Source organism: Dipodomys ordii, unplaced genomic scaffold (genome assembly GCF_000151885.1).
Source record: "Dipodomys ordii isolate 6190 unplaced genomic scaffold, Dord_2.0 Scaffold41, whole genome shotgun sequence".
Classification (NCBI taxonomy): Eukaryota; Metazoa; Chordata; class Mammalia; order Rodentia; family Heteromyidae; genus Dipodomys; species Dipodomys ordii.
Genome location: NW_012267257.1, coordinates 11,256,714 through 11,277,853, shown reverse-complemented (window position 1 = coordinate 11,277,853; position 21,140 = coordinate 11,256,714). Strand labels below are relative to the sequence as shown.

The following is a 21,140-nucleotide window of genomic DNA, read 5'->3' as shown; positions in this document are numbered from 1 at the left end:
TATATGAAATTCACTTGTGTGAATTTAATGGTACAGTAATTATCTATCAAGCACAAGGCTCTTAGTGCCAATGCCAACACCACAGTGAAACAAATCAATTTATATTTCACATAATCCTTGTACATACAGGCTGAAAGTAATTCTATGCATAATTTGAGTGTCTATACTTTGACTGTGGCCTGCTAAAATTCCAATATGGAATTTTCTACCTATAATGTCATGTTTGCAATCAAACAATTTTGGATTTACAGCATTTCAGATCTTAGACTTTCATATTAGGTAGGCTTAAGTTGTATTTAAATTTAAAGATTACTAAACAAAGTGCTAGGAGTAGTGGTACACATAAGTAATACTTGCTACTTGGAAAGGAGAGATAGGAGAATTGAAGTTTAAAGCCAGACTGGGCAAAAAAGAAATGTCCTATCTCAAAACAAACCAGGTTGGTCAAGAAACATTGTACTTATAATCTGACATGTCAAACTGAAACTCCTTTGTACAACTACTTAAAGATAATAATAATGCAACAAACAAACAAAAAGCCCTCCAAGTCTGCTGGAATGTATTTCTAATTATTATGGAGGTAAGGATAGAAGGGTCACCACCTGTAGCTAGCTCAGGCAAAAGTGCAACACTCTTTTTTTTTTTTTTTCTGTCAGTTGTGGGGCTTGAACTCTGGGCCTGAGCACTGTCCCTTAGCTCTTCAGCTCAAGGCTGGCACTCTACCACTTGAGCCACAGCACCACTGCCAGTTTTCTGGTTGTTTATTGGAGATAAGAGTTTCACGGACTTTCTTGCCCGGGCTGGCTTTGAACCATGATTCTCAGATCTCAGCCTCCTGAGTAGCTAGGATTACAGCCGTAAGCCATCGGCGCCTGGCTAAAAAGTGCAACACTCTTAACTGAAAAACAAACTGAAAACAAAAGAACTGTCATATGGCTCAGTAAAACACTTGCCTAGCAAACACGGAATTCTACATATGCTCTCCAATATCACCAAAAAAAAAAAAAAAAGAACTGAAGTTTTCCAGTAAATTCTAGAATTTGTTGGCACTCAAGGCTTTGTACTTGCTCATCTTACTTGCCTGGCTGGCGCTCTGCTACTTCAACTATGCTTCCAGCTTGGCTTTTTGCTGGATAGTCTAGCTGACTTTTCTGCCCAGGCTCTCTTCAAATCACCACTCTTGAATAGCTGCAGTTATAGGCATGAGTCACAGGGGCTTAGCTCTCAATTGACTTTATAGTTACAGATTGAAAAAGCACTGAGTATCTCAATAGTTAGAATGGATTTCAATTAGTTTGGTGTTTTTTTGTTTTTTTTTTTTTTTGGTCATGGGTCTTAGAATTGTGCCCAGGTGCTGTCCCTGAGCGCTTCAGCTCAAGGCGAACACTCTACCCCTTGAGCCACAGCACCAATTCCGGTTTTTTGGTGGTTTGTTGGAGATAAGAGTCTTACAGACATTCCTGCCCAGGCTGGCTTTGAACCACAATCCTCAGATCACAGCATCCTGAGTAGCTAGGATTACAGGTGTGAGCCACTGGCACCTGGCACTTGTCTTGTTTTTGGTGTCAGTACTCGGGCTTGAACTCAAGGCCTCATGTTCTTGTTGCTTTCTTTCCACTCAAAGCCAGTGCTCTATCACTCAAGCCACACCTCCACTTCTGGAGATAAGAGTCTAACAAATTTGTCTGCCCAGGCTGGCTTTGAACCATGATCCTCAGATCTCAGCCTCCTGAGTAGCTAAGATTGCAGGCATAAGCCACCAGGACCTAGCTTAAAATGTATTTTAAATCCAATCTGGATACATTATGTCACATGGTCACATTTGTATTCCCAAATTATTCAGGAGGCAAATATCAGGAAGACTGAAGTTTGAGGCTGGCCTAGGGAAAAATTAGCAAAAACTCATTTCAACAAATAAACCTACTTGTAATTCCAGCTACCCAAGAGGCGGCATGGGTAGGAGGACAGCAGTGGACCTGGGCACAAAGAACTCATCTGAAAAATAACTTAATGCTAAAAGGGATGCAAGTATAACTCAAATGGTAAAGTGCATGTTTAGCATGCACAAGGCCCTGAATTGAGCCCAGTTCTGCAGTCCCCACCCAAAAACGGATTTTTAAATCTATAGTCCCATATTACACTCATAATATCCTTGTGAACAGCTCTCATATTGTTGGGTCAGTTGCTGGTGGCTCATGCCTGTAACCCTAGCTACTCAGGAGGCTGAGATCTGAGGATTACGGCTCAAAGCTAGCCCAGGCAGGAAAGTCCATGAGACTCTTATCTCTAGTTAATCGCAGAAAAAGTTGGAAGTGGTGCTGTGGCTCAAGTGGTAGAGTGCTAGCCTTGAGCTGAAGAGCTGAGGGACAGCACCCAAGCCCAGAGTTCAGGCCCCATGACTGGCAAAAAAAAAAAAAGAAAAAAGAAGTAGATGCTTGTTATTATTAAAAGATTTCAATTGTACCTTTGATGGAAATGTGTACTGGTTTTCTCTTCACTTAACAAAGCTTCTGAGACGTTATCTGCTGTCTCTGCATCACTGTGTCCCAGCAGAGCACTGCCCAGGTCTGTGAGGGTGCTTCTGCTCAAGCTGGTCCCAAGAGAAAACTTGTCAAAAGTTGGAGCCTCATCTGGCTTTCCTTCTTCAATGGCTTCCCATATGTTCATCTCAAAAGAGCCTATGTTTCTCTGCACACGTTTGAGGGCTTTCACCCTCACTTTGCGAACAGAGTGCATGACAACAGACATCAATTCCTCACTTTGCGGGCCTAAGAAGAAAAAATAGGTCATGTGGTTCATTAAAAATTTTCAACTCAAGCTGGACACTGGTGGCTCACGCCTGTAATCCTAGCTACTCAGGAAGCTGAGATCTGGGGATCGTGGTTCAAAGCCAGCCCGGGCAGTAAAGTCCATGAGACTCTTGTCTCCAATCAACTACCAGAAAACTGGAAGTGGTGCTGTGGCTCAAGAGATAGAGTGTGCTAGCCTTGAGCTGAAGAGCTGAGGGACAGTGTCCAGACCCAGAGTTCAAGCCCCATGTCCAACAACAACAAAAAAAATCAACTCCAGACATTAAAAAAAAAAAAAAACCTCATTCTGGTTCCTCCTGAAGACACAAACACTAGAGGTTTGTAATATTCATAGTAAAGCTAAGGTCCATATTTTAAAACAAAACTGGAAAAACACAAAGGTATAAATTCAAAGCCCAGTACTACCAAAAAATTCACAAGGTTATCTTAAATACCTATTATAAAATTTGGAGAATAACCATATATGAAGAGAAAAAAACAAAATTTCTACAAGATGCAAAACATTACACCAATTTAATGTACTTTTTCAGACAAGATTTTTACTATGTTGCCAGGATGATCTCCAGCTCATGGATGGAAGTGAACCTCCTACCTCTGCCTCCAACTAGCTGAGAGTACAGAAGCCTAACACCACACACACTTATATGGTCCTTTTGTATCTCTCATCTTAATATTCTCTCAACACATATTTATAAAGAAGACAATAACCATTTTACAAAGATGAAAATAAGGCTTAGTTCTGAGCACCTTGCCTAAAGTTACAGTTACTGATTTTCAGAGCCATGGCCTTCATTCAGTCCTGTGTGGCTCTAAAATAGCAGTTAGTTCTGCAATGCATCCAACTTTCTCACATTGCTAACTCTAGGGAAAGGCAGAAATGCAGATATACAAGTAGTGGAAAATAAAAGCTTTCAAATCAAGACAAGCATCTTCAGCAATGTGTTTATGTGGTACTTGAGAAATGATAAATACCTTTCACTACACAGTGTCTGAGTCTCTGTTGAAGAGAGTGATATTTTTCTCTTAAAGGAACTCTGATGTCTTCAGGATTGGGAAATGCTTTGACGAAAATCTCTGCTACCTTCAGAAAAAAAATGTTTTAAGTATTTTAAACAATATTCCTTTTTATTCCTTTTCATTCCTTAGATAATTTAATTCAAACCATAAAATGAGTATTTACTTATTTTCTTTAAGTAGTTGTACAGAGGAATTCTAATTCAACATGTCAATTCATGAGTATGTCTTAAGTATTTTAAGTTTTAAGTATTTTAAGCAATATTCCTTTTTATTCCTTAGACAATTTAATTCAAACTATAAAATGAGTATTTACTTATTTTCTTTAAGTAGTTGTACAGAGGAATTCTAATTCAACATGTCAATTCATAATCCATCTTGATCAATGTCACTCCTAATCTTTTGATGTTGACAAAAGCTTCTCTTTGATAATGAGTGTGGATATGTTTTTTTTCTATTTTCTTAATTTCAAAATACTTGATATATAAAAATTGTGTATCATCAAGATATATAATGATTATAATGATTTGATATATAATGATTAGAATGATTTTGATAAACATTGATAATTTGTGGTAATTTGTTTATCAAATTATCATCCTACAGTTATTACTGTGTTTTAGAGTGGTGAGGACACTTAAAATTTCCTCCCTTATCAAATTTCAGATAAACAATATCATTACTTACAGTTACCATGCTGTACACTAGTTCCTTACAATTTATTCATATATACACATATGTGTGTTTTTATGTATGTATGTAAAATATAGATATAGGTATATAGACACACACATACATATGTATATACACATAACATACATATTTGAATCAGAGTCTTGCTGTGTAGCTCAGGCTAGCCTCAAATTGGAGATTATAGGCAAACCAGTCTGAGATTATAAGCATTCACCAGCACACCACCTCTTATTCATTTTAAAAACAAAAGACTTTAATCACATTTCTACCACTATTCTATGGCTGCTTCTGTGAATTTCATTTTGTTTAGGTTTTACACTGAAATGAGATTATATAGTATTTGTCTTTCTGAACCTGGAAAAAATTGTACAAAGTAAAATAAGTCAGACATAGAAAATCAACATCATTCTTAATTAAAATAAAAGTAAAAATTTCTGACTAAGGTTTCGTTTACCTTCACCTATAATCACATTACCTGCCTGATTGGTGGCAGTTCTCCAATAAGGCTCAATATTATATCTTGAACAAGTTCTTCAACATTAAAAAAACGAGAAAAAGGTAGCATTCTATAAGCCCATTCCACAGCATTGAGACAATGCTCGACCATACAAGAATCAAACTCCATTTCGATGTCCTACATGGGTATTGAAAAGAGTCACTGCTTTTTCAGTTCAGATAGACAGACCAGACCAGTTCAAAAGCAAATTTTGCTACTAAACAGTAAAATGTGCTAATATATTCTAATTTCCCACTTTTCCTATTTTCGCACTGGTAAATACCTTCTCTCCTTTCACCTTTTCCCTTGCTTTCTGATACTGCCTGCAACTGTGGGATAACTTATCACGGATATGCAGCATCCAGCACAAAGCACAAAGTTCTCTGAAGCAACCTAAAGCAGGAATGCAAACAGGAAAGTTTATATAAGTTAATGTCACAACATCTGTACCTCTGCTGGGTTTCTTTCAAAGTAATTATCTTTTTTTACACAAGAAATACTCCTGTTCTCATTATAAACACCTTGAAACATATACTCATCATATATATTGAAATTGTAAAAATCCTTCCAGAATCTTAAAAGCATATTCCATAATATTTCATGCATAGCAGTTGCATAAAAATATTTATTCAGTAAGTAACTTACTCTAGCATCGTTATAACTTCATATTATCTTTTTTTTTTTGGGGGGGGGGTCTGGTTGTGGGGCCTGAACTCTGGGCCTGGGCGCTGTCCCTCAGCTCTTCAGCTCAAGGCTAGCGCTCTACCACTTGAGCCACAGCGCCACTTTCGGCTTTTTTCTTATGTGGTGCTGAGGAATCGAACCCAGGGCCTCAAGCATGCAAGGCAAGTGCTCTACCACTGAGCCACCTTCCCAGCCCTCATATTATCTTTTTTAAAAAAAATTTTATTGTGAAAATACTGTACAGAGGGGTTACAATTAAATGGGCAAGATAATGAGTACATTTCTTATCAAGCATTGTAGCCTCCTCCTTTGTTTCCCCTTCCTATCCCTTCCCCTCCTCCCCCCCAACTTCATATTATCTTATAGATTTATTTCAAAGCTAAAACACCTAGCTATATATTGTATATTTGAATCAGAAAAGCACTCATTTATGTTCTTGCTGCTGGGAACAGGACTCAGGGTCTTGTGCATGTTAGGCAAATGCTATGCTACAACTCCAGCCCTGAAAAACACTTACTGCTATGCATTTATGTTTAAAATTTTAATACTAACAATAATCAGCATGGATATTTTATTGAATGCACATACAGGCTCAATGGTGTGGTGCGTGCTTAGCACATGTAAGATCATGGGCTCAATTTCCAGCACTGGGGAGGGAAGAGGAGAATACACAGAAGATATAAATTCATACCATATATGTCACTTTACAACTAACCTTTCTTTAACCTAATACATCTTATATATTGTCTTACAGTGGTGATAGAAACATACTGTTTTTTATCATCAACACAGTATTCCATTAAATGGAGCATCATGTTTTAACCCCAATAATACACAGGCTTACATGGGCTAGCCAAACATGTTTCGACTGTTCTGTTCATCTTAAATTTAATTTTCCTTATTATAACTGATCAATTAAATAAAATATATTTTCTCCACTCTTGCATGGTTAACAGGGCTTTTTTATGTAGAGGAAAAAAGCAATCCCCTAAAATTTAAGTCATTCATTTAAGCCGTTTTTTTTTTTTTTTTTGACAGTCTTGGGGCTTGAACTCAGAGCCTGGTACTGTCCTTGAGCTTCATTTGCTCAAGGCTAGCATTCTACCACTTGAGCCATAGCACCACTTCTGGCTTCTTCTGTTTATGTAATAGTGAGGAATTGAACCCAGGGTTTCATGGATGCTAGGCAAGCACTCTACCACTAAGGCATATTCCCAGTTCTAAGCCTTAATTCTTAAATGAGCCCAGTTTTTATAGCAAACTGACCTTTGTAGTAGTGGTTAGTATTTTCATTTTTTTTAAAGAAAGCTATTTAATATACTTTAAACTAATTATTGCAAAGCCAGAAAATACTATTTGATGTTATGGAAACTGAGGATAAAACAGATTTTCTACAAATCCTATCATCCCAAAAAGGGAGAGCAGGGGGTATATACCCCTTGGAGACTATCAAGGGCACCCATAGGCATTTTTGTACTATACCCTGAGCCTACGCAGTAGACTCTGATAGGTTCTACCAGCAAAGCACAGCCCATTCTTTTTTTTGGGGGGGGGGGTTCGGTCGTGGGGCCTGAACTCTGGGCCTGGGCACTGTCCCTCAGCTCCTCAGCTCAAGGTTAGTGCTCTACCACTTGAGCCACAGCGCCACTTCGGCTTTTTTCTTTTTGCTTATGTGGTGCTGAGGAATCGAACCCAGGGCTTCATGCATGCAAGACAAGTGCTCTACCACTGAGCCACTTTCCCAGCCCCCAACAGCCCATTCTTTGAGAAGGTTCCTTCATTGGTGGATGTACTTTACTATTTCATATTTCTCAGGCATACTGGGACAGAACTAAGGCCAGGAGTCAATAAGGCAAAGAACAGCAACACTCTAAGATCTAAGAAGCTACTGAGTAGCTAAATGGCATTGCTTATTTTTTGTGTTACCCAAACTGTAGATTATAATCTATTATAAAATAGTAGATCCTAAAATCAGTACAGTAGGTTTCAATCATTTTTGAAAAATGAATACAACAGAAATTAGCAAGATGGGTGTCAGTGACTATTCAGCAAGTTGGGACACCAGGACCTGAAGAACTAAGATTCAAAGCCAACATGGGTAGAAAAGTCTGTTGGACTCTGTCTCCAGTTAACCATACAAATGCCAGACTGGAGGTGTGGTTCAAGTAGAGGACATCAGCTATGAGTAAGAGAAACAAGTGAGAAGAAGAGGCCCTGAGTTTAAGCCTATAGGAAGGAAAGAAAGAAGGGAAGGAAGAAGAGATAGGAGGGAGAGAGGGAGAGAGACAGAGACAGAGATGGACAGAGAGAGAGAGACGGGGGAGAGGGAGAGAAAGAGGCAGAGAGAGAGAGACAAAGAGAGACAGAGAGACAGATGGAGAGAGAAAAAGAGACAGACACAGAGAGATGATGTAAGAGGGGTGCCAGTGGTTCAAACCTGTAATCTTAGCTAATCAGGAAGCTGAGAGCTGAGGATCATGGTTCTGAATAAAATGTACCTTGGGGCTTGAACTTAGGGCAAAGTATTCTTCATGATCATTTTTCGCTCAAAGTTGGTGTTCAATCACTTCAACCACACCTGCACTTCCAGCTATTTGTTGGTTAATAGGAGATAATAGTCTCATAGACTTTTCTGTCTGGGCTAGTTTTGAACCAAGATTCTCAATTACTTAGAAACTTTCCCCAGTAAAATGAAAAACAACATATAATTTTTTGTGTTTAGGCTAATTTCTAGGCCAATAGTTTATTTCTAACAAACCTATTGTTCTAATGGAAACCTCATCAAGCTTGTGGTCTCCAGATGCTCCAGGTGTATAGAATGCTACGCCTCCTTTACAGTAGTTAAGTAAGGACTCCGGGAAAGAGCTCATTGAAGGAAGGGACCCTTTCACTCGAATCTGAAAGTGAAAGAACGACAGAATTATTAGTGAAATTTTTTTATTGTGAAAATACTGTACAGAGGGCTTATATATTAGTGAAATATTTTTAAAGACAACTATGAAAGAATAAGAAAGTTAAGATGAACCACAAATGGAAAACACATTTTTCCTCTGCTATGTAAGGAAAATATCTGTTAAAGTAAGCTGTACTTTCAGGAACTTACCTCACAAATCAAATTCAACAAATTCAGTAGATTATATCTCAAAAGAGATAAGAGGAGCTAGGGGCTGGTGACAAATGTCTATAATCTCAGCCTCTTTAAAGTCTGAGATCTGAGGAATGAAGTTCAAAGCCAGCTAGGGCAGAGAAATCCCCCAAGACTCCTATCTCTGATTACCCAGCAAAAAGCTAGAAGTGAATATATACCTCAAGTGGCAGAGCACCAGCATTCAGCAAAAAGCCAAGTAAGAGCCAGATATCCTTAATTCAAACCCCTATACCAGCCCTCCAAAAAACAAAAATGAAAATGAAAATAAATACCTGGTAAGAAAGGACTTTCAAGCAGGGCGCTGGTGGCTCACACCTATCTTAGCTACTCAGGAGGCTGAGATCTGAGGATAGTGGTTCAAAGCCAGCCCAGGCAGGAAAGTCCATGAGACTCTTATCTCCAATACACTACCAGAAAACCAGAAGTGACGCTGTGGCTCAAGTGGTAAAGGGCTAGCCTTGAGCTGAAGAGCTCAGGGAAAGTGCCCAGGCCAAGTTCAAGCCCCACGACAGACCAAAAAAAAAAAAAAAAGGACTTTTAGATAGATAAGGTGTCATATCTGATGCCCACCTGGGTGGAAAACAGGTAAAATTCATCTACAGGTTAGTAGAAATCAGGATAAAAGAGGATGTCAGGCCCAGAATCAAAGTGAATTGCACATCTTTGAAGATAGCAAGAGGAGCCCTAACAGGAAACAGCCAGAACTCACTATGCCTTCCCATGCTTTGGACTCACCAATGTCCCCTTAGAACAGAGATAAACCAAAGGAAGAGGCAATCTCAGTGATGATGGGAGAAAAATGTAAGTGTAGTTCCCAGAAGTTAACTGAGTAGATGACATACTTATAGCCAGGGTAGGACTAGCTTGAAGACCCAGTCCATAAACCTTAGCTCTTAGCAGAAAGACAGACTCTATATATAGTTATTTAGTATAAATAGCTTGAAATTTATTAATTCATAGCGCAGGACTTCTTGGAAAGTGTTTTTATAGTACAAATACTAGCATATGTCAGCTGTTTAATACAACACATGACTAAGACATTTCTATACCTTCTGCATGACTTTTCTTGCCCATCTCAGCTGCAAGATGTACCACTGTGCTACGGGAAATGAACACCGAGCTGCTCGGAATAGCAAGAGAATACGCTGCAGGATTCCAGACACCTTTTGCCGATTATCTTTTTCAGCTTTCAAAAGGAGATCATCACCATGTTCCTAAGGACAACAGAACAATCATCTATTTAATGTAACTCTAATACAAATATAACATCTATGGGGCTGGGAAGGTGGTTCAGTGGTAGAGCGCTTGCCTTGCATGCCTGAGGCCCTGGGTTCGATTCCTCAGCACCACATAAGTAAAAAGAAAAAAAGCCGGAAGTGGTGTGTGGCTCAAGTGGTAGAGCGCTAGCCTTGAGCTGAGGAGCTGAAGGACGGTGCCCAGGCCCAGAGTTCAGGCCCCACTACCGGACCCCAAAAAAAACAAAAAACAAATATAACATCTATATTTAAAATTCAGGAATTTGTGAGTAGTTCAGTGTGTTAGCTGTCATTATATTATTCACTGGCTACTTAATTAGTAAACTTGAAATAAAATAGCCACACTGAGAAACCAACAATTTGACTTCAGAGTTTGCATTTTAATATGATAATTGTTATCAGGTTGAGTATTTTTTTAATGGACAAAACCAACTTTAAATTAACTAAACAAATAATGCACTAATCTTACCTCACTAAGAACAGCTGGCTGGGGACAATAGAGTGGAGGAGCTGGAAGATACAAGGTGACAGGCACTAAGCCCCACAGTCTCTTACTGAACTGCTTGGCAGAGTCCATCAGAAGCTGAAGTGTCTCTGAAAGAATGTCTGCATCAGCCATGACTGATGCCTTCAGAACTTCTTGAACTGACCCAAAAAGCAGATTAGCATCTTCCTCTTCAATGGGATCTATCAGACATCAAATATGGTAAAATTAAGCCAGGTGTAATGGTGCATACCCATAATCATAGCACACCAGAATCTGAGGCAAAAAGATTGCAAGTTTGAGAACAGTAGGCTATATAATAAGGTCAAAATCATTACATACTATATCATGAAAGATTGCCTCAAAGAAAAAGAAGAACCAAAAAATTTGCACACTGAGTAATGGTTGAAATGTAAAACATCAAGCTTATAGACAAAAAAATTTATGAACTACCCTCTTATTTTAATTTATAAGCAATTAGCCAGGCACCAGTGGCTCATGCCTATAATTCTAACTACTAAGGAGGTTCAAATATAAGGATCAGGATTCAAAACTATCCCTGGCAGAGAAATCCTAGAGACTCTTTTCCAACTAATTAGTAAAAATCCAGAAGTGGAGATGCGACTGAAGTGGTAGAGCATGAAGCCTTGATTTAAAGCTGCAGTACACACACACAGTTATAAACCATCAAATCCAGGCAATGGTGACTAAAGAAGCTAAAATCTGGAAGACTGAGGTCAAAGTTAGCCCAGGCAGAACTGTTCAGTAGATGCCAGCTCCAAAATAACCAGAAGTGGGGCTGGAACATGGTAGAGCACCAATCAAGCAAGCAAGTTTAAGATTCTCAGTTCAAACCAAGGTACTGGAGCAAAACAAAATTTAAGTAATCAACTGAGGTATGATGGTGTATACCTATAGCCTGGGAGCTGTCCCTGAACTCTTTTGCTTCAGGCTAGTGCCCTACCACTTTGAGCCATAGTGCCACTTCCAATTTTTGAGTGGTTAAGTGGAGAAAAGAGTCTCATGGGGACTTTTCTGCCCAGGCTGGCTTTGAACCACTATCCTCAGATCTCAGATTCCTGAGCAGCTAGAATTACAGGTGTGGTCCACAGGCACCTGGCTATATCTATAATCTTAACACTCAGATGTCTAGGGCAAGAAGGATCTCAAGTTCAAGGCCAGACTGGGCTACAAAGCAAGGCCCTGTCTCAAAGTCATCATTGCCATCATCATCATTGTCATCATCATCATCATCAGTATTAAAAGGGATAGAAAATCATTCACACTGTTTTGTTCTGGGTTCAATTTTAGATTCTCCTATGATTAATTACCAATATCATCTTCATATTTTTTATAAACTTCTTTCAACATGCTATATTATTTATTATATTATAAATATAATATCATAAAGTTTCTATTAACCTGATATACATGTCAGACACTTATGAAGGTAACAAACCTGTAAACTGTTTATAATTTGACCTAATTTCATTTTTTGCTTCCAAAGAGGCTGGCTGACCTAAAAAACACTGCAATTTTTCCTGGAAAATCTGTGCTGGGGTCATTTTTAATGGTAGGTTCACATCCTTTTTCTTAGACCTGAAATGAGACATTAAATTAAGAGAAATGAATCTAAATTTTGAACAAAGGATTTTACCCATCAAGAACTAAATATGAAAAATTAAGAAACTATGAAGCTTATTTGTTTTATTCATCCTACATTAAAAAGAAGCAAACATTAGCCAGATATCAGTGGCTTGGGCCTTAATCCTAGCTATTCAGTGAGCTGAGATCTGAGGATCTGTTCAAAGCCAACTGGAGCTGAAAAGTCTATGAGAATCTTATCTCCAATTAAGGACCAAAGAGGACAGAAGTGGAGCTGTGGCTCAAGTGGTAGAGCTCAAGCTTTAGGCACAAAAGTTCAGGGTCAGGTCCTGAGTTGAAGCCCTAGGACTGGCACCAAAAGAAACCCCAACAACATCAACAACAACAACAACAACAAATATCATGTCTGGGATTAACTCTCCCACTGATCATGTGCTCTTTAAGAACATTACTAACACATAGGTATGCTAAATAAATATTTTAAAACATAAGCAACTGGTGCATACTATCCAACACATTGATAGTAGATATATATTTAAGTTTAATTAAAATTAACTTGGAAATGTAACTTCTTGGTCTCCCTAGGCACATTTTGAATGCTGTTTTACTTATAGCTACTGGCATCTACAATGGACACCAAGCACAAAACACTGAAGAAAGTTCTATAGGAAAACGGTGAACTAAAAGAATCCACATACAAAGCCAGGCGCTGGTGGCTCACGCCTGTAATCCTAGCTACTCTAGAGGCTGAAATCTAAGGATCGCGGTTCAAAGCCAGCCCAGGCAGGAGAGACCGTGAGACTCCTATCTCCAATAAACCACCAGAAAACCGGAAGTGGCGCTGTAGCTCAAGTGGTAGAGCGCTCGCCTTGAGCTGAAGAGCTGAGGAACAGCACCCAGGCCCAGAGTTCAAGCCCCACGGCCGACAAAAAAAAAAAATCCACTACACCACTACAAACAGGAGAAACATAAAATACTTTAAATGACACTATCATACCATATCTTAAGCTTGCTTAAAAAATACATTCCTTGAGTTGAGTACCAGTGGCTCATGCTAGCAATCCTAGCTACTCAGGAGATTAAGATGATTTGAAGCCATCCCAGACAGAAAAGCTTGAGAGACTCAAGCAGTAGAGTGTCATCCATGAGTGAAAAATCCAAGTGGGAGCTCAAAGCCCTAAGTTTGAATCTTTGAACTGATGTGAAAAATACATACCTCATAGAATTTTTATCATCATTACAGAACAGTTGGAAGGCCACTCCAATTGAAACAGATGTCTTCCAGTCTCCAAGTTTGTGTGCCAGCCACACAGCCTCTGGAATCAGGCCACCAATCAATAATAATTCAAGGGCATATTCAACTGTCCACACATTTGAGAGACTCTGATCTCTAACAACATTGGCCACCTTAGCGTGCTGCAGAGGAATGAGTCGAAGGGCCTGCTCTGTGAGTAAGTTAAAGAAAATGGACATTACAATTACAGACATATATCCAAACTCATGCAGTCTTATATGTTACATTTACCATGTATAGTTATCTCTTTAGTTAGTATGTTCCACACAAAGCCACAAGGCAGATACATACAAAATAAGGTGAAATAACACTACATCCTAGAATAGTTTTTGTTAAAAAATATCTCATTAGTGGCTCATGAAACAAATGCCAGTATTATTTGTATGTGTGTGTGCCATCTAAGGCTTGAACTCAGGGCCTGAGCACTGTCCTTGAACTTTTTTGCTCAAGACTAGTATTCTACCACTTCTGGGTTTTTTTGGTGGTTAACTGGAGATAAGAATCTCAGGTACTACTTTGGAAAGCAGTATGGAGGTTTCTCAAAGGACTCCACATAGAGCTCCCCTATGACCCAGCAATCCCATTTTTGGGAATTTACCCAAACGATCAAAAACAAGGCTATACTAAAGCTGCCAGCACAACTATGTTTATCGCAGCATTATTTACCATAGCTAAGATATAAAACCAACCCAGATGCCCTTCAGTAGATGAATGGATCAAGAAAATGTGGTGTATATATACAATGGAATTCTATGCCTCCATCTATTGCCCCATTTGTTAGCAAATTGGAAAGATTTGGAAAAAATTATATTAAGTGAAGTAAGCCAGGCCCACCCAAAGAAACATAGGTCCCATAGTTTCCCTTATTTGCAATAACTAGTATATGTCTAGGACAAGCAGAAAAGAGCAAAAGTTATGTACATATGATCATATAAGATGATGTTAAGTGAAATGAACTCCAAGGCAGGGACACAGTGGTTTTTTTCTTGCTATTGTTTTTAACATACTTATAATGTACTATGTGATTTTTTTTGTTTCTTTTGTATGATCTTCCCCCATGGTATATCCCGTTTTCACTCTATTTGATTCCAGTGCCCTGCATCTTAGACTTTTCTAATTTGGGGAGGGGAAGAGAAAAAACAAAATGCTTAAATAGCGATACAGTTTGACCCATTGTAACAATGAGATGTATAAGACATTATGTTGAAAACAAACTTTATAACTTGTGGGGGGGGGAGGGAGGAAGGAGTTGTGGAAGTGGGGAAGGAAGGGATGGTAAGGGAAAAACAAAGGAGGAAATAACAATGCTCGATAGGAAATGTACTCATTACCTTACTCATGTAACTGTAACCCCTCTGTATACTATTTTTACAATTAAAAAAACGCATTTAAAAAAGAAAAAGAATCTCAGGGACTTTCCTGAAAGTTCAATCCTCAGATCTCAGCCTCATGAGTAGATGGGGTTACAGGCATGTGGCACCAGCACCCAACTAAATGCCAGTTTTTAAAATATAAAAACAGGAACAGAAAAAATGTGTTTTATATATAAGTAAATTTTAAAGAGATATTTGTGATAGAGTACACACATAAATAAATATACACTGTCACAATGCACAATTTATTACTGTCAACTGCTCTGACATACATGTCTGTTTTCATACTAGATCATGTAACTTAGAGGGAAGACAGAGCATTTTATCTGAATTTTTACCCACAGAGTCATACAATTAAAAGCAAAAAGCCTGCACAGGAGTAGAAATGTGGCTCAAATGAAGAATGCCAGCCTGTACGGAAAAAGCCAACAAAGAGCATGAGGCTGAGTTCAAGCCCTATTACCAGCACATACACATGCACTAAAACTGTGTGGATTAATCAAACATATAAAGTGTTTGGTATATTAGTATTCATTGAAAAATAGAGGAGGCAGATCAATGACAGAGCTCTTGGTTGGCATATGTCAGGCCCTAGATTTATTCCCAGCATCACTAAAAAATGAAAGGAAAAGTTTTTGCTGGGAGCAATGGCTCACACCTGTAATCCCAGAGACTCAGGAGACTAAGGCAGGATTCTTGGGTTTAAAAGTTAGAGTCTAGCCTCAATAATACTGAAATAAAATAGCACACACACACACACACACACACACACACACACACACACAATGCCAGTCACTAAAGAGACAGAGATATTAAGGATAGTGATTTTAGGCCATCCTCACAAAAAAGTTGTGAGATGTCATTTCAACAAATAAGCTAGGCATGGTGGTACAAGCTCATCTACATGGGAGACATATGTTGGAGGATCATGGTCAGAAGCCACTTCAAAAAAGAGGGAGAGAGAGAGAGAGAGAGAGAGACATCTGAAAAATAACTAAAACAAAAAAGGGCTGACGTATAGCAAGGTACTGAATTCAAACCCCAGTACTGCCAAAAAGAAAAGAAAACCAACCAATAAAACTGAAAAGTATGGGGGCTGGGAAGGTGGCTCAGTGGTAGAGTGCAGGCCTTGCATGCTCGAGGCCCTGGGTTCGATTCCTCAGCACCACATAAGCAAAAAGAAAAAAGCCGGAAGTGTCGCTGTGGCTCAAGTGGTAGAGCGCTAGCCTTGAGCTGAAGAGCTGAGGGACAGCACCCAGGCCGAGTTCAGGCTCCACGACCAGACCCAAAAAAAAAAAACCAAAAAACTGAAAAGTATGATCTTTATTAAAATCTCTGAATAAATGACAAGATTCTAGTCTGGCCTTTTTTTTAATTACAGTAATTTGAAACAACTTGGAATATGACAGAAATGTTATTTTAAAAATAGAGTTTGAGGGGCTGGGAAGGTGGCTCAGTGGTAGAGTGCTTGCCTTGCATGCATGAGGCCCTGGGTTCAATTCCTCAGCACCACATAATCACAAAAAGCCAGAAGTGGCACTCTGGCTCAAGTGGTAGAGTGCTACCCTTGAGCTTAAATGCTGAGGAACAGAGCCCAGGCCCAGAGTTCAGACCACAAGACCAGCCAAAAATAAATAAATAAATACAGTTTGAAGTTGAGCATAGTGACTTAATCCTATAATCCAAGTTACTTGGGAGGCAGAGATCTGGAGGGTCACAGTTCAAGGACATCCAGAAGGAAAGTTTTCATGAAAGTGTATCTCAACCAATCACTGGGGTTGGTAGCATATTCCTGTCATCCCAGCTTTATGGGAAGCACAATGGCCAGGGCCAGTGGTACATGCCTGCCACCCCAGATATGAAGCAAAGTAGAAATAGGAGGGTCATAGTACAGACTGAAAGTAAGACATAATCTCAAAAATGACCATACACACAAAAAAAGGGGCTTCAGTGGTAAAAATGCTTGCCTAGCAAAAGCATAAAGCCTTCAATTCAAATCATGGTACTGCCAAAAAAAAAAAAAGACATCCATTTTGGTTGAGCATGGTGGTACATGCTGTAACAGTATACCTTCCATAAAAGAATTTCTTTAGCCAGGCACCAGTGGCTCACGTCTGAGGCCAGTTTGAGAGGCTGAGATCTCAGGATCATGGTTCAAAGCTATCCCAGGCAGGATAGTCCATGAAACACTTATCTCCAATAAACCACCAGAAAACCAGAAGTAGCGCTATGGCTCAAGTGGTAGAGCACTATCCTTAAGCTGAAGAGCTCAGGAACAGTGCCCAGGCCTAGAGTTCAAGCCCCACATCCAACAAGAAAAAAAAATATCTTTAAACATATGTGCAAAAGTCCAGGAAGGAATTCTTCTCTTACCACACTTTACCTGTTTTGGTGTGAAGTGGAGGAAGAACATTCACACTGTGAGGTGGCAAAATGCAGAGCAGCTGATTGGTGAAATAGGCGGCCATGAAGCGAGCCATAGACTGGACAACTCGTACTGCAGCCTCAGGGTTGACATTTCCAATCAAGGCAAACTCATGAGACTTCTCAGGATCTAAGGAACATAGCACAGGATCAAAGAAAGTCCTGATGAAACTATCAAAAAGTAGGAATATTCAAGTTCATTATATAGGAAAAAAAGTCAAACTAAAATTTCTTTTTGATAGAAGCAGTTGTGGTCCATAAAAGTTATAATAGTTCTTCTTGAAGACAGTAAGAACAGAAATAATATATTTGCAAATATAAGCATATACAGTTCACAACTTTTTTTTTGGTCGGTTATGGGGCTTGAACTCGGCCTGGGCGCTGTCCCTCAGCTCTTCAGCTCAAGACGAGCACTCTACCACTTGAGCCACAGCACCACTTCCAAGTTCACAACTTTTAAGAGGTTTGTTTGTATAATAAAAACTTTACAAAATAGTACTTCCATGACAGACTTGGGACTCACTACAAAGATTCATCTGAAAAAAAATCACCAAAGCAGTGATAAGTCACTTGCTCTTAGCAAAAAGTGATAAAACAGAGCTTCTTAATGCTTTTTCAATACTATAAGAGCCGAGGATTTATGCATGGCAAGAATGTGTAGGGCAAGGGAAAAAGAACAGAAGGTAGAGCCACCAGTACCTGGTTCAGAATTTTTTTTGTGCCTTCCCTCCATCACAGTACTGGTGGCTCAAACCTATAATCCCAACTACTTAGGAGGCTGAGATCTAAGGATTGTGGTTCAAAGCCTGATCAGGAGGAAAGTCCATGAGACTCTTATCTCCAATTAACCACCAGAAAACCAGAGGTGGCGCTGTGGTTCAAGTTGTAGAGTGCTTGCCTTGAACTAAAGAACTGAGGGACAGCACCCAGGCCTAGAGTTCAAGCCCTATGATCAAACTCCGCCCCCCCCCCCGCAAAAAAAATTCTGGGGTTGAGCAAAGTATGTGACTCAGTGGTAGAATGCATGCTCATTAGAAAGCTCAAGACCCAGATTCAACCACCACACCAATAATAACAATATATTAATAAGAAAATTGGAAAGTAATTCTAGGATTGGGGATGCAGCTCAGTAGAAAAGCATCAGCCTGAGCCAGGCGCTGGTGGCTCACGCCTGTAATCCTAGCTACTCAGGAGGCTGAGATCTGAGGATCGCGGTTCAAAGCCAGCCCGGGCAGGAGAGACCATGAGACTCCTATCTCCAATAAACCACCAGAAAACCGGAAGTGGCGCTGTAGCTCAAGTGGTAGAGTGCTCGCCTTGAGCTGAAGAGCTGAGGGACAGCTCCCAGGCCCAGAGTTCAAGCCCCATGGCAGACCAAAAAAAAAAAGAAAAGCATCAGCCTGTTATGTGAAAGGCCCTGGATGCATTCCTAGCCCAATCAGCCTGTTACGTGAAAGGCCCTGGATGCATTCCTAGCCCAATAAAAAGGAATAATGGTTAGCTGGGCACTAAACTAGCCTACTCAGGAGGGTGAGACTTTCAGGATCATAATTAAAGTCAGCCCACTCAGAAAAGACTCCATGTTCAATTAACCAGCAAATGCATGATTGTAGGTATGGCTCAAGTGGTAGGGTACCTGCCAGCCATGAGCATGAAAGCTGAGCCCTGGAACAGACATCAAAAAGTGGGAGGGGTAAGGTTTAAATTCTGAACATAGTACAATGCTCTTAGTAATGGTAGCCTTATACAATAAAAATTAAATCATAAATATACATACATAAAATACATGATGACTTATAAAATAGGTGTGAAGAGAGTTAATATAATAAGCCTAACTTTTTGAAATGTCTGCTTATTAGGCTGACCTTTGGCTGACACCTCAGAAATTGGATTTGGGGATTTCTGCCATGTTAAGTAAGAATTGCTCACTGAGACTGCATTACTTGGAGAAAGAAAACATGAAAGAAGGGAGGGAGGAAGGGAAAGAAGAAGGGTAGGAAGAAAAGAAGGACAAGGAAGGGACAAAATAGTGGAGGGAGAGAGAAGGAAAGAAGGAGGGAGGGAAAAAGGAAAGAAGGAGAAAGTAAGGAGGGAGGAAGGAAGGAAGGAGGGAGGGAGGGAGGAAAGGAAGGAAGGAAGGAAGGAAGGAAGGAAGGAAGGAAAGAAGGAAGGAAGGAAGGAAGGAAGAAGGATAAAGCAAAAAAATAAATGGACTTGCTGAAAACATTTTTCTTCTTAGATTATGGCATTTGGGTATGAGCTGGACAGAAGGCGCTGATAGAATGTGGCTTAATGGTGGAATATCTAGAATGCACGAACCCCTGGGTTCAATTCCTCAGTACCACATAAACAGAAAAGGCCGGAAATGGCACTGTGACTCAAAGTGCTAGGCTTGAGCAAAAGAAGCTGAGTTCAAGCCCCAGGAGTGGCAAAACAAAAAACAAACAAACAAAAAAACCCCGAGCAGTGTCATCTCAATTGTTCTTACAACTCTTCTCCAGGAAATCCAAGCACATCCTGCTTTCCTCCAATGAGAGAGGGAGCCTGATTTCCTCCAGGCTTTATGCATGCACTTTTCCCTCTGCAGATTCCTCTATGACTTCTTTCACTGACTGAGCACAACTACTCCTGTATTCTGAGACCTGCAGATCCTCCAAGGGAAATCTCAAACCTGGTGAGTTAGTCACAGGACCCTAACTAGACAAGTACATGAGAAATATATTTTAAACAGGAACCATTAAAAATTATCAATTATCAATTATCAATTTATCCTGAAAGCTAATCATGCGAGGGCAGAATTGTTGGAAAAATAACTATCAACCATCTAAAAAGTCATACCCAAGCTGGGTGCCGGCAGCTCACACCTATAATCCTAGCTACTCAAGAGGCTGAGATCTGAGGATTGCAGCCAACCCAGGCAGGAAGTGTGAGAGACTCTTCGCTCACGGACTTTCCTGCCATATAGCTAGTGAGAGTAGTGAAAGTTTCTGGAGGACAACCTGACAACGGGGATTAAGGACTGAAGCTGTGATCTTTGATCCAATAAACTTATTTTGGAGACTTTATCCTAAATAATTATAATGCTCACAAATATTTAGTCAGCACTTCTGAAGCAGTACATATGGAGCAAAAACATAAAATGTACAGTAATAGGGGAAAGTTTCTATAAGTATTTTCTTCATCTTTCCTCCTCCTTCTCCTCCTGCTTCTCTTCCTCCTCCTCCTACTCTTCCTCCTCCTCTTCTTCTTCCTCCTCCTCCTCCTTCTTCTTCTTCCTTTTTCGTGCTGGTCTCTGGGCTTGACTCAGAGCCTGAGAATTGTCCCTAAGTTTTTTGGTTTTTTTTTTTTTTTTTGCTCAAGGCTAATAGTTCTACTACTTTAACCACAATTCTACTTCCAGCTTTTTGGTGGTTAATAGGAGGTAAGAGTCTCATGGACTTTCCTGTCTGGGCTAGCTTCAAACTGTGATCTTCAGATCTTAGCCTCCTGAACACTTAGGATTACAGATATGAGCCACTGGAACCTGAGCTGAACAGGTATTTTTTTAATTTTTTTATATATTTTTTATTGTAAAGATACTATACAGAGGGTTACAGTTACATGAGTAAGGTAATGAGTATACTTCCTATTGAGCATTGTTATGAACAGGTATTTTTTTAATAAAAATAAAAATTTATTTCTATCAAGTAGTGAGAATCATATAAGTTAGTAACTCTGAGTCTGTGCCAATAAATGAACAGGTATTTTTAAAGAATTTTTTTTTTTTTTTTTGTTGGTCGTGGGGCTTGAACTCTAGGCCTGGGTGCTGTCCCTCAGCTCTTCAGCTCAAGGCGAGCACTCTACCACTTGAGCTACAGCG

The 21,140-nt window shown here is 39.6% G+C and overlaps 1 protein-coding gene across 1 annotated transcript in view; it reads right to left on the bottom strand.

Annotated features, from left to right (window-relative positions):
- Window positions 1–21,140, bottom strand: part of LOC105987311 (chromosome unknown open reading frame, human C5orf42) — a 97,704-nt gene that overhangs the window by 51,556 nt on the left and 25,008 nt on the right. The window contains exons 16-25 of the mRNA XM_013018523.1: window positions 17,241–17,411; window positions 13,407–13,635; window positions 12,045–12,184; window positions 10,571–10,788; window positions 9,895–10,059; window positions 8,456–8,594; window positions 5,297–5,406; window positions 4,993–5,151; window positions 3,783–3,891; window positions 2,465–2,768 (exon numbers count right to left, since the gene is read on the bottom strand). Coding sequence (XP_012873977.1) covers window positions 2,465–2,768; window positions 3,783–3,891; window positions 4,993–5,151; window positions 5,297–5,406; window positions 8,456–8,594; window positions 9,895–10,059; window positions 10,571–10,788; window positions 12,045–12,184; window positions 13,407–13,635; window positions 17,241–17,411 — 1,744 coding nt within the window. The remainder of the gene's footprint in view (window positions 1–2,464; window positions 2,769–3,782; window positions 3,892–4,992; window positions 5,152–5,296; window positions 5,407–8,455; window positions 8,595–9,894; window positions 10,060–10,570; window positions 10,789–12,044; window positions 12,185–13,406; window positions 13,636–17,240; window positions 17,412–21,140) is intronic.